This window comes from Alligator sinensis, unplaced genomic scaffold (assembly GCF_000455745.1).
Source record: "Alligator sinensis unplaced genomic scaffold, ASM45574v1 scaffold820_1, whole genome shotgun sequence".
Lineage (NCBI taxonomy): Eukaryota > Metazoa > Chordata > Crocodylia > Alligatoridae > Alligator > Alligator sinensis.
Window position 1 is genome coordinate 11,375 of NW_005842428.1, and position 14,521 is coordinate 25,895.

General features: G+C 41.3%; 1 protein-coding gene across 1 annotated transcript in view; it reads right to left on the bottom strand.

Annotated features, from left to right (window-relative positions):
* Positions 1-685: 685 nt before the first annotated feature.
* The window catches only part of SUCLA2 (succinate-CoA ligase ADP-forming beta subunit), a 40,262-nt gene continuing 26,426 nt past the window's right edge, over positions 686-14,521 (bottom strand). The window contains exons 5-11 of the mRNA XM_025211767.1: positions 11,156-11,284; positions 8,713-8,851; positions 7,406-7,567; positions 7,180-7,322; positions 4,093-4,213; positions 3,560-3,648; positions 686-2,473 (exon numbers count right to left, since the gene is read on the bottom strand). Of these exons, the coding sequence (XP_025067552.1) occupies positions 2,399-2,473; positions 3,560-3,648; positions 4,093-4,213; positions 7,180-7,322; positions 7,406-7,567; positions 8,713-8,851; positions 11,156-11,284 (858 nt within the window). The 3' untranslated portion in view covers positions 686-2,398. The remainder of the gene's footprint in view (positions 2,474-3,559; positions 3,649-4,092; positions 4,214-7,179; positions 7,323-7,405; positions 7,568-8,712; positions 8,852-11,155; positions 11,285-14,521) is intronic.

Here is a 14,521-nt window from a genome sequence, read left to right on the forward strand (position 1 = left end):
CCACACACACAGTAGGAGCCGAGACCCCAGCAGCGGCAGCAGTCAGTAGTGGCCAACAAGGAGCATAGGCTGCAAAGTTAAGCCCTTGTAAGTTGCATACAGCTCACAGGATGAAAGTTAGACCATCTTGCCTTATCCATTCCTTCCAACAGGCAAAGGATGCATAAGGGGACTTCCCTTTCTAAAATTCATTTAAATCATCCTTTGTTATCTTCTGCATGACATGGGTCTGTACTGAATTAACAGCCAGATTCCCCAGGTACCTCTCCACTACTCCACTATTTACCAGCTACATTAATTCCCTCCCCGCTACAAGCTGTCTCTCGCCCACTGACGCCTCAATTTACGTCTTCACTGACTGCTTTTCTTGCATGCATGCAAGCCTCTGGCTTCTTTATTATTCATTCCATCCAGGAAGAGCACACACCAACTGCAGGTGCTTCCAAAACCTGACAAAGAGTATTTACACCCAAAAGCTTGCAAAGAAGAATTTTTCCAACTGAGTTGGTCTAATAAAAGATACCAGAACCTTGTCTGCCTGTGTCCTTAGACCAACATGGCTACAATCTATACCCCTGAGACTACACATATTGCATTTACGGTTACAAGTATGTTCACTGTTTATATGCACAATAACAACAGTAAATCATGTCTGAAATACTGGATAAGTACACCACATTGTAGGAGTATGTCTGAGTAGGACCTAATGCAAGGCAGTTATTGTCACAATCCTGACAGGCATCTTGGTGGTACTTCAATAAAAAGCTATTCAAACAATGCAAACATTAAGAAGGAAAAAACTAAGGATTACATTAACTTGCCTTTATTGCCAGTATTTTGTGAAATTCAAGGCCAGGGCAGCTCGTATAAAAATTGTATGTAGTACCAGGTTTCAGAATCAGACGTAGGGTAAATATAGAAGGTTTCCCAAGTTTTATTGCATTACTCCATGATGGTGAAATGTGGCAAGGTAAAGCAACCAAGTCACAAACAGGATATTCTATTCACTGGTGTGGGTGGCCTTGCTCTAAGCTGACTCCTGCTCAAACACTGCTATTTCAAAGAGTTTACAGAAAGTGAATGTACGATGAGCCAACAGAGCATCATGTAAATAACCTAGCACAGGGGTGAGTAATACTTTGTTATCCTGGGCCAGAGCTTATGACCTGGCTCCCTGTCACAGGCTGTAAATCTTTTCCCCTGGAGAGTTCAAGGTGTCTGCACATATTCTTGCTACAGATACAAGACTCCTCTGCACATGAAAGTACAGGCTGGAAGAGCACAGCAAAAAAAGGTGGGCTACAGAGGAGATAGGTGGCTCAGCACAACTCCGTGCTACCCAATTCTCCATGCTGCCCCAGACTTTCCCAGGCTGGATCCAACCTCTACAGCAGCTGAATCCAGACTGGGAGCTGTTGGTTGCCAACCCCAACTTGTAAAGTTTGTTTCATTAGGTTTAGATGTTGCAGTTGAAGGCCATTTTTTTTTTTTTTTTTTTTAATAGATTTATTTAAAGTTCTTCGCCTGCTGGCTGTCTGGGTTTGGGCATACACATATAAGCCTGCTGGCTGACCTCATGAGGGGGTGTAAATTAATTTAGGAGCTCACTTAACCAAGAAACTGATTAAGCTAGTGACACACAAGAGACAACAATACTAATCTCTTGGGAGACATTTTATTAACGTACAATAGACATTCTAGTTCTTCTCTGTATGTTATGTCTGCCAAACATCAAGGAAATATACTTTATTTGTTCATTTACAAAACTATCTGATGCTATTCAGTAGGCACCAGAGATCATAAAGACTTAAGTGCTACAGTATATTTTGTAGTGATTAAGTTGTCTTGTCAAGTTAATTAACCCGCCATTCCAACAAAGCACTTTTTGAATGTTCCTGGGAGTGTTCAAATGCCTCGCTTATAAATAATGATTGGTGTGCTCGAGTCCATTTGTTATACTGCTGAGTACAAGCATCTTCAATATAAAGATACCGTTTCAATACATCCTCCATATTTTGAGTGCTAAAGAATCTAATCATTACATCTCTCTTTCCTGAATCTAGTAATATGAATGTACAATTAAAAATAACTTCAGATGTTATTCAAAAGAATCAATTTTCAACCAAAAGCTTCATTGTTGACAATAATGAATGAGTATATTGCAAGTGATATTCTGCACCAGAAGCTGGAGAGGTTGGAACTGCAACTAAAAAGACTAAATATCAGCAATACAAACTTTTACATGAGCGCTGACCATTTAACCTGAATGTAGGATCAGGTACTTTAAAGTTTGTGCGCCTGTCAAGCAATTAAAACCTCCACACAAAAACAAAAATACTACAGAACAACAGTATTTCAAAAGAATAGCACATTAAACACTTTCATGACACCTTTCTTTTCATATTGGCAACTGAAACTTGACATCCACCTGAGCTTGCTTTGCTAAGGTTACTATTTCTGAGAGTTTCACAACCTGGAAAAAGGAAACAAAGAAAATTAAAACACGAACAAATTACAGTAAGCATTAAAAAAAAAAAAAAAAAGACTGCTTAGTTGACCTCAAAAGTGATGCCAGGAACAATTACTTTTAAGAAAAAAGAAACCTACATATGCATACCTTGCTACAAAAATAGTCTAGTAGTCCATTAAGAACTTGGCCATCTTGACAGGACTTATAAAACGTCTTAAAATAAAAACTCAGAGCCATGGGAATCAAAGTAACCAGACTCTCCCATTCAGTGACTGCTGCTATATTTCTGAAGCATTCAACCGCAGGACAAAGTGCCATGTACAGTTTATATTACAGACAGACCAGTTAGAGAGTATTAACCTTGGTTTGAAATTAAAACTATTTTTGACAAAGCACTACACTTTTTAAAGTGCTGCACTTAGCATGAGCCTTTCAGATAAGATCTTTTAGATAAACTTTGAAGATGGGTGGAAGGGCTGTTTCTTTTCTATTACCTATGGGGGGGAGGAGGGGGCAGAGGGCTTGGGGGCTATAGCCACCCCAAAATTCACCTTAGCTGCGCCCCCCCTGCCCCGCACCACTGTCCACTCACCATGCACAGATGAGCCCGCAAAAGGTGCAGCGCTCCTGGCAGAAGTGGCAGTATCAGCCTCTTCCCGGTGGGGGTCTGGACCAGGGCTAGGCTCAGAGAGGGCAGGCTCAGCTGAGCACGGCAGGTGAGCAGTGGTGGTGATGTTGGGAGGGTGAAGCCTCCCAGCCTGGCAGAGCCCAGCCACAGCCCTGCCCCAAACCCATGTACAAAAAAGACACAGAACCAACAATCTGCTCAAGTTTCTCCTCTACCAATAAAGCAAGTCCTTAAGTGCTGAAGTTCCAGATACACTACCTTCTGTCTACAAAGTAATTTGCTGCCTTATCCACTACTCACACACTGCTTTAAGTGGGTTTTTTTAGTAAATGGCATTATGCAAGCTAAAGACTTAAAAATATTTTATCCCCATCTACTCTTGTTTATTAACTGGGGAATTTGAGACATGTTAAAGCATAGCATCTATTGCAAATCTTGTATTACTAAACTCTTTTGCTCACCATTTTAGCAGCTTCATCCAAGTCATCACAGGCAAGGATTTTAAGACCACTAGCTGTTATTAAAGCTTTGGCATCATCAACTCGCGTACCTTAAAAAGCAAGTAGTTTTAACATAATAGATTTTAGTATTACCAAACATGTATTAACGTTCCCTAGCAAAGTCAGCTACAGTATGAATTGATGATGTTCAAGTGTTCCAGGACAGTTCTGCCAAAATACCTCTATTTTGACTTAATTATACTCCATAATAGGAGGTCTCTGCAGCACCACCACCAATTTTATTAGTTCTAAAAAAAAAAAAAAAAATCTTAAGTAAAAATGGGTACAAAGATAGAAAAGCCCTAATTGGCAAGTCACTAATATTTACAAGGTCTCAAGAAATAGTCTCAAAAAGTTTTTTTCTCTATTAAAAAAAAAAAAAAAAAAAAGCACACCTCTTCTCTTTAAAGTAACAGAATAGTTTAACTGCTGTAATTTTTTGCTGCTATAAAACAAAATAAATATATTTATGCAGTACACAGAAAAGTACATACCTTGCAATCGTACTACGATAGGTATTTTTAGGTCCAAGTCTTTTACTGCCATAATGATACCTTGTGCAATAACATCACATCGCATAATGCCTCCAAAAATATTGACCAGAATAGCCAGTACCTAGTAAGGAAGTAGCATACAAGTTTGTTTGGGTTTTTACACACACACACACACACACACACACAGTCAGCAACAGAATTATCATTCAAAATTAAATATTAATTAAATATTTTAAAATATTCACTAAAAGGTGGCCCGATTCCTAAAAATCAGTTCTGAAAATTTAACCTCCACATGTGCAATGCTAAGTACGTGATTATGAACGTAGGGGTTCTTTATTCTAGAGCAGTATTTCTTGATGGGGTGCCTCAAGATACTTTCAAGAGTGCCACTATGTTAGCAATGTTAAGGGTGCAAACTTGATACACAAGATAAACCCAGAATTATGAATAAAAAAATCAGAGTCTCAAAAGCATCAGTTAACCAGCTTGGACATAAGGAACATGAGGACTGGTGACTAGCTGTTCTATGCAAGTGCCTTGAACCAATCCAAGAGAGCTACAGTTCACATGCAGAGCAGTGCAATAGGGAGCCTCCACACATGGCACAATACATTACAGAGAGGAAAGAGTATCTGTGCACATGACATGGTGGAGCACTGAGAGGAGGGGTGCCCCTAGGCAATTCACAGCCTGCGGGGACATGGGTCACATTGGTATAGTCCCTAGCTTAAAAGTCCCTTGCTTAAAAGTCAGACAGCCTTAGTCTGACTTTTAAGCAAGACACGACAGTGTCCCTAAACATTCACTTTGTCTCCAAAGCATTCATTACCTTAACATTTATTACCTTCACATTTATCCAAGTCAACTGCCAGCATATTATCTGCTGCCTTTAAGATGACCAACAAAACCTAGATTAAAATTAATCAGCTGTCTTCAAAAACATCAAGCCACCATGGGATTGTAAAACAAACAAAAAAATCCTATTTACAGCCTTCTGTAGAGATTCCATAGAAGATGGGAATCCAAACAGACTGCAGTTTAACCCTTCTGAAACTGTGATAGTACATTACCTTGTCCCCTCCTTGTTAACAACTGCGACCTTATTAGCTGTTAAACAGCAATCATACAACAATTAAGTAATGTGAAAGTCTTTCATCATAAAACTAAGTTTTTATAACAAGCCTCAGAAGCCATGTGTACAAGCCTAATTTCTCCAGTTAATTAGTCAAATGAATGGATTTGATATTAAATATCTGTAATAGCAAGTTGCACTTCCTCCCTCCCACTGTGCACCTCACAGAAGTGCTGCCATGACCATTCCTCAACATGCATAAGAGATTACTTCCTTGACAGTATTCATTGAATCAATGGTTTAACCTTCATTCCAATAGTTTTTAGATGACCTGTTCTCAATGTTCATGATCTAGCAAACATTTTTAGGAGCCTAGGGCTTTCTTCCCTGGCTTAGTATGGTTTTTTCTGATTTTTGTAAGGGTCTTAAAAGCACACATTCTGATGACCAAAGCATACAGTAGTAATAAACTGGTAACTCAACTCCTGTTTGAAATGCTTTGTCTGCAAACCCCCAAAACACAGTGATACAAGTACAGTGCAAGGGATGAGCCCTGGAACCTAACCACAATGACACAGAAGTTATCCCACTACTGTTTATCCAACACAGCAAATGCAAGGTACTCTGTTGGGAACTGCAGGTTCAACCACCTGCTCTGGGTGAAGGGGCAGCCTAGAATCTGGGTCTCCCTTCATGTGACCTAACAAGTGTCCAAATAGGCAAGACAGAGCAAAACCGAGGGGGGAAAAAGAAAGTGAGGGCTAAGACAACCATCCATGTACTAAGTAACAGCAGGATCTAGAAGTGACTTAGAGAGCCACTTGGGCACATAAGATAAAGAGTACATGACTTGTAGGCCTAAATCCTATCACACTGCAGCTCTTTGGATAAAACAAAGCTACTCAGCATTCATTTCTTTGATTTGATATGGCACATCTCACTAGTACTTGGTTCAATTTCTTATCAAATGCCCGTCCATACGGCCTTTCACTCAAAAGTATTTCCTGTCTATTTCCCACCACACATAATCCTCCAGTGGCCCAACTTACTAGCTGTTCCAACTTCCTCCTCATTCAACACTATCAAAGAGCCATGTGTATAGTGTATTGTTCTTAGCTGTACTACTCTCCTTCCAACTCTTTAGCATGCCGGGTGTTGTATGGAATCCCATCACACACATTACATTCACTCTAGCAAGCTACTGGCCAAGTTGTAAATCTGTTAATTTCGCTCTCATTGCTGCAGCTTAAGCTTCTTATAGCAGCATAGTAAATTCAGTAGTATACAGCATGTTTATAAATTTCTTGTGCAAATTTAAACTTTAATAACTTTGGATATACACATGATAGAAGCGAGCTGTGAGTGGCAACTGAAAGCATAATAATTCATTAAGATTTTTAGCATAGTGTAAGCAATGCATAGGGTAAAGGTCACAAATGTAATTCATGAAAGCATTCTGGAAAATGTTTTCTACAAGTTGGAAAATCCGATTGAATGATATATCACGAAAGATGGCAGTTATGTTGAAGTCTAGGAGTTTGAGCTGTACCGTTTTAAAACTTAATGCATTATGCTTTCAATTTCTGTTTACAGTTTGCTTCTATCATGTGCAAATCCAAAGTTATTAAAGCTTAAAGTTGCACAAGGACATTATAAACACCTTGTATGTAATGTACATCAGAACTGAGCAAAGTTTGAACAACTAACTGATAGATGCCTGTAAAGGCTCTCTGGAAAAGATTCAAATACACTTTGCCCCTTCTGCAACGAGCTGAGAAACTTCCTTTGTCCAAAAATCTGGGCTCAATAGGTAAGAAAAAAACCCTTAAATATGTTTTTGTGGCCTCTTAGTCCACATCATAAAGGACAAAGAGATCAAAACAGTTCTCTCTCTCTCTGTAGTCTCCCTTAAGACAATGACATGTTTACTAAAGATAAGCATTATGTGTCATTTCAAAATGCAATTTGTTATTTAATACTGCAGACACTTGAAATGCCAGTCCCTCTCTTACCTTTTTATCTGAAGTAATAAGTTTAAAGGCCTCAGTTACTTGATGCACAGTAGCACCCCCACCAACATCAAGGAAATTTGCTGAAGTCCCTCCATGAAGTTTAATTATATCCATTGTGGCCATAGCCAAACCAGCACCATTTACTTTAAAGAAAAAATAAAGTGCATTTAGGAATTCCATTAGCAAACACAACAGCATTTAAAACTCTGTTATATAAATTACATACCCAGGCAGCCTATGTTTCCATCTAATCCTATGTAGTTGAGGTCGGCTTTAGCTGCATCTCTGTCTCTTTCATCCTCCTGCGTCCAGTCCTGGAGATCAAAGATTTTTTTCTGACGATATGCTGAATTACTATCAAAGTTTATCTTCGCATCCATACACATCACTTGTAAGATTGAAAAACAAAACAGAAACAAAAGATGCCGTTAATGTTCCTCACTTAAAGCCACAACTATTTCTCCAATGTACATACAATAGAATACATGTTAAGTACTCACATTCAACTGGTTTCTTAGGGCACAGGCTACTTTATGAAATTTCTGCTCCAAACTTTTGCCAAAACAATATTTTATGTAAACTAGCATCATAGGACTAGACAATACCATAGCATTGTCTCCCAGATGTACTACAAGTTATAGAATCAGAAAGTGGATTATGGCTGCCTGAATAGTGCATGTAACATGTAAAAATGCATTTCTTGAAATGAAATTCTTTCACAGTTTAGGATATGTTTTATTATGTGCCTGGATCAGTTGCATACTACTGAAATGACAAACTGTCACATCAATCCTTCCACAGTGCCACCTCTGTTATATTTTTATCACATTTTGGTTCCTGCTTTTAGATTAAAAGTATGGGTTTCATATAAAAAGGTAGAGCAAAGGAGACCAATGCAGTCCCCTTAAACACAAAAAAGGGTTCTTCCGCAGGTTTCTTTTCTGAGGAAACAATAGCTTAGTATATAACAACTTACATCTGTGCTTGGGCACAAAAAGAATCGACTGTTGGAAAAACAATAGGCTAGCAATTAGCACTAAAAAATGATGAAAGAACTGTTGAATAATCCAAGTATATACATCACCTCTTCAGAGCAGAATGAATATTTTCATTTAAGAGCAGCCATAAACATTACTTAGTTTTTTGTTAACCTACTTGGAACACCTTAAAGGGGGGCCCAATTTTCAGTTAGCATGATTTTTAGATGCAAGGTTTTCAGAGCCTTGATGCCTAGTCACTTCTGAAAGGTCTCAACTTAAGACTGCTAACCAGGACTTCTAAACATTTGATCCGGTGCCTAGTAGTCTAGAGTTGAATGCACACTGAATCTAAAAACCACTCAAATTGCACTAAATTTATCTGTAGTTATTTAGGTGCTACAGTTTCCTAAATTAATGTTTCAAAGGATCATGTTAAATTATCTCGCTATGCGCAAAGGAAAATTTTAGCAGAGTTTCCGCACCAGACAATATGCTTTATGAAATGCCAAATTCAAATCCCCCTTATGAGCATTAGTAAAGGAGGAAACTTTACCAATTCCTGAAGCATCTTCTACCATAGGGTTTATTTCTATCATGGTGGCATCATACTTCAGAAAGAGATTATATATCTTGATCATGTTTTCTGCTGCTTCCTCCACCAGGTTAGGAGGGAATCCCATTTTCTGGGCCAGCTGAAAGTAAAAGAAATAATGAGATCATTAAATCATTACATTTCTGGTTACTGGACTTCTTAGCCTAGTGGGTAATTTTGTTTTGGCACAAGCCTAATCTGTGGCTATAGACCTTCACTTGTCTTGAGTGAAAACTTGCATTTGAGGGATTTATCTAGTTTAAAACACAAAAAAGTCTGCATTGCCCTACAAAGGCTAGTGAATTATACGTCAAATGTATTCAAGGGAAAGGGCCATGGCAGGAGCACATGCATGCTGCAGATCAATGCATGGCTGTGCAGGCAGTGTCACCAGCAAGGATTCTGCTTCTTTGAGCATGGGATGTTGTTCCAAGAAGGATTGCTGGGAAGAGATGGGATCTAATTGACAAAGAGAGGAAAGAGCATCTTTACAGACAAGTTCGCCACCTTAGTGAAGAGGGGTTTAAACTACGTTCACCAGGGAATGGAGAACAAAGCCCTGAGGTAAGTGGGGGAGTGGGGGACTCGGAAGAAGCATAAGCAGGAGGGGACGCAGCAGGAGAGGCTTCATTTTTCCTGAAAAAGTAGGGCAACTGGCTAGTCACCTCAGTGGTGGAAAAAACAGGTTAGGGACTATTTAGAAAAGATAAATATGTACAAATCCATGGAGCCAGATGCGAATGCATCCAAGGGTGCCAAGGGAGTTGGCTGATGTGATTGCAGAGCCACTGGCCATCAACTGTGAAAACTCATGGCAATCGAGGGAGGTCCCAGACGATTGGAAAAGAGCAAATATAGTACCCATCTTTAAGAAAGGGAAGAAGGAGGATCCAGGGAACTATAGACTAGTCAGCTTCACCTCAGTCCCCAGAAAAAGCATGAAGGTACTTGAAGAATCCATTTCTAAGCACTTGGAGGAGAAGGCAATTAGGAACAGTCCCCATGGATTCACCAAGGCCAAGTCATGCCTGACCAACCTGATTGCCTTCTATCATAAGATAACTGGCTCTGCAAATATGGGGAAAGCAGGGGACATAATACATTTTGATTCTAACAGGGCTTTTGATACCATCTGCCACAGTATTCTTGCAAACCAGCTAAGAAAGTATGGGTTGAATGAATGGACTGTAAGGTGGACAGAAAGCAGGATTGTCAAGCTCAACGGGTAGTAGTCAATGGCTCAATATCTAGTTGGCAGCCAGTATCAAGTGGAGTGCCACAGGGGTGAGTCCTGGGACCAGTTTTGTTCAACATCTTCATTAACGATATGTAAGATGGGATGGAATGCACCCTCAGCAAGCATGTGGATGACATCAAGCTGGGGGGTGTGGTAGATACACTAGAAGGTAGGGCTTAGGCTTCAGAGTGACCTAGACAAATTGAACCTCTTGATAGTTCCTTTGGCCCAATCCTCCAACAAGGGCAAGTGCAAAGTCCTGTACTTAGGACCGAAGAATCCTTTGCACTGCTACAGCCTGGCTAAGCAGCAGCTCTGCAAAGAAGGACCGGGGGGTTACAGTGGACAGTAAGATAGATGAGTCACTAGAGTGTCCTTACTGCCAAAATGGCCATCAGCATATAGGCTGCATTAGTAGAAGTGTTGCCAGGAGATCAAAGGAAGTAGTTATTCCACTCTATTCTACACTGATAAGGCCACATCTGGAGTACTGTTGTCCAGTTTTGGGTCCCCCACTATAGAAAGGATGGGGATAAGTTGGAAAGAGTCCAACAGGGAGCAAGGAAAATGGTTCAGGGGCTGGGGCACATGGACTTATGAGGAGAGGCTGAGGGAACTAGGCTTATTTAGTCTGCAGAAGAGAAAAGGGGGGGGAGGGGGCAGACTGGATAGCAGCCTTTAACTACCTGAAGGGTGGTTCCAAAGAGGATGGAGCTAGACTGTTCTCAGTTGGTGGTAGATGAGAAAACAAGAAGCAATGGTCTCAAGTTATAGCAAGGGAGGTTTAGGTTGGATATTAGGAAAAACTCTCTCACTAGGAGGGTGATGAAGCACTGGAACAGATTACCTAGAGAGGTGGTGGAATCTCCACCCTTGGAGTTTCTAAGGCCCAGCTTGACAAAGCCCTTGGGGCTGGTCCCGCTTTGAGCACGGGTCAGACTAGATGACTTCCTAAGGTCCCTTCCAACCCTAATTTTCTATAATTCTATATATGAGCCTTAAGTTAAATTCCAACATATGGTGCTAGATTTATATTATTATAAACTGAAAGCTACATTATAATATCTAGTATGAAATCAACTTAGCAGGCTATATGTAAATATACTTAGCAAATTTTAGAAGCAACACTCCCCTCTAATTGTTAATGTGAAAAAGTACTTCAAGTACCCCAACAGCTTGCTCCTTTTTGATGCCTTCCACAATATCAACAGGTTCCTTAATTATCGCATCAGGATTCTCCGCTGCAACATCTTCAATATTAACACCACCCTGAGAACTTCCTATTAGCACAGGACCCTAAAGAAAAAACACACACACACACACACACACACACACACACACACACACAAAGGTAAAGTTTTATACCATTCAATATTTTCTTTCCACAAATAGTCCAAAAACCTCTTATTCACAGTAGGAAATTTTTGGTTTTGACACTCCACTAATTAAAGTTTGTTTTTACAAAATATCACCCTTGCACCCAGTATACTTATATAGGCTCCCTTTAATTATATATTTCAAGCTAGAACAGATCTAAACACTTGCATCAAAAGAAGCATTTCCTTTGTTAATTTTGCTATTAACAGTGGAACAACATACAGTACTGGTTTTACACTAGGATCAGAAAACACAGTTATGGAAAAGCACATAGGTTGGTGACTTCTAGGAACACTGTTACTGAACATGAACCACCTGTGTTTCCCTCCAAACTTAGATTTGCTCTCAGGTGCTCAGACACAGCAGGTCTGTACAGTCATTTACAATGATCCTGGTGCTTTATTCCTGTTCAGTGGGATCACAAGCCTTGAAATCTATATCCAGTTCTGAAAACTTATTCCAGTATTGGCAAAACATAGCTTGACTGTTCAGTGACTTCACTAACAATTATGTCTCTGAAGAAGCACCAAGGACTCGATGATCACGTAGAATGAACGACCCTTTGACCCTCTCTACCTTGGACATGGTGCCTCATCTCAAACTTGACAACTGCTTCTACTGACAATCAGCTTTCACTGTCAGTCACTACACAGGCTGACCTGTTGCATGGATGCAAGTTTGCTGCTTGCTGGGCTATGAAAGCAGCACTTCTTAGAAGTACATAAAGACATTAAAAAAAAAAAAAGACACTTTACAACTACTGACTACTGGTTGTCAGGAGGAATGCACTGCACCACCAGGCAGGCTTAGAAGAAAAGAAAAGGAACCTTGGTATGTTAGAGGATTTTACTGCAGGAGAGGAAATAAAAGTCAAGGTTCTTCACCAGCTTATTCTTAACTGTGTACCAAGAACAGTCACAAGCTACAAATATCTTTGAGATCCATTACAGATGTTCATTGAATTGAAGTTATTAGTTCTGTTAAGACGTGGGAAAATAGGCCTTGCTATGGTAGGACACTCAGAAAAGTTGGTATGTTTTACATACAGGGATTTGAAATAGTCAATTACTGTAGTTACGCAGAATAGAAGATGATCCTGGTAAGACAGCTTCCCAATAATTAGATTCTATATATAAAGGGGTGTCAACTGGAGGTACAGGTACCCCTGGGGGTACTTGAGACGGACCTAGCGGGTACATGCACACGGGCAGGGATGGAATGCTACCATGCAGCATCCTGCACTGCTGTGCACGCGTCACCAGCCCAGCCAGGCGCAAGGGGATGGGGAAACTCGCATGTGGAGGCTGCCGTCCCTCGGCGTCCAGCTACTCGGCACTCCCACTGCTTTCTGCCCGCTCCCCTCCTTCCCCCCACTCAGCAGCCAGGGGTACACAGCTCTGCATCTGGCTGCCAGGGGGTACAATGACACAAAAAGGTTGAAAACCCCTACTATATGAAAAAAATTGTTATAATTTCCAGGTATAGAATCTAATAATTAGCCCTTTGTCTTGAATTTGTCCCTCCCCCACTGCTACAGCAGGGAAAATAGATCTGGGGGTCAGGTAGCTCTCTGCTCCCTGGCTCCCCCACAGCTTTTTTCCCTAGCAGCCTCTTCCCCCTTTCCTAACTGTCAGAACCTGCTCTCCCTGAGCATGTGGAAGTGAGAAGCAAACTTGAAAACAATACCCTTGAAATCAAACATGGCTGTAGCAACTTGCATATAGTACCCATAGTTTATCCAGAATTGATGCTGCAGGAACAGTGCCTGGCTGGTGCCTGCCAGGTCATTTCAAGCTGTGTGCAGTGTTCCTGGCCAGCCAGTACAGGGTCACTTCAAGCTGCTGCCTGCCAGCGTGCGCCAACTTGCTTTGGTGCCCTCTGGCTGGAAACCCCACATGCAGCTCAAAATGACACAGTAGGCACCATAGGCTAGGCACCATCCCTGCAGTCCAGGGTTTTTGGCCAGCACGTGCTGAGTTGCTCCAAGCTGCTGCCCCAGTAGCAGGTGCTGGAGTAACTCATCACATGCTGGCAGCCTGGCTGGGTCCCTTTCTGTGTGCTGGGTTACTCCAGTACCTGCTGCTTGAGCAGCAGCTCAAGAAAAATCAGCATGTGCTGGCCATAAATCCCATACGCTGAGGGGACGGTGCCTAGCTGGCACCTGCCAGATCATTTCAAGTCACACATGGGGCTTCTGGCCAGTGGGTGCCAAAGCAGCTCAGCATATGAATATGCTGACAGGCACCAGCTTGGAGTGACCCTGCACTGGCCACCCAGGAGCCCTGGACACTGAGGGGAGCCCAGGCAACTGCTGCTAGCCAGCCAGCCATGTGCTAGGTGCCTGGCCATGCTGCCTTCTCACTAACCTTGCCATCCCCTGTGAATTTGCTGATTTCAGGTAAAATTGTATGTGATCAAACGACAAGGCTTGATTTTCCCTACGCTGAATGGAGGAAGAGAGTCATTTTATAAACTGAGTAAATACATTAATTCACACCTTGCAGTTAATCCAGATTCATTTTCCATGAATGTCCCATGGAGATAAATCTCGAAGTTCACTTTTGCTTTTATCCTTAGATGTTTTTATTTAGCTATCTTTTGGAAGCCTGGTTTTACACCATTATCAGAATATATAGTACACTGTACAATCAGAGTCATAGAAAATTAGGGTTTGAAGGGACCTGAGGTCATCTAGTCCAACCCCCTGCTCAAAGGAGGACCAGCCCCAACTATATCATCCCAGTCAAAGCTTTATCTAGCTGAGTTTTGAAAACCCTCCAAGGATGGAGCTTCCACCACCTCTCTGGGTAACATGTTCCAGTATTTTACTACCCTCCTAGTGAGAAAGTTCTTCCCACTATCTAACCTAAACTTCCCTTGCTGCAGTTTGAGACCATTTCTCCTTGTTCTGTTACCTGCCACCACAATCTAGCACCATCCTCTTTGGAACCACCAGTCAGGTAATTGAAGGCTTCTATTAAATCTCTTCTCACCCCTCTCTTCTCCAGACTATAAGCCCAGTTCCCTCAGTCTCTCCTCAGAAGTCCTGTGCTCCAGGTCCCTAACCATGTCTGTTGACCTCTGCTGGACTCTCAAATTTGTCCACAACATTTTTGTAGTGGGGTGCCCAAAACTGGACACAGTACTCTAGATGTG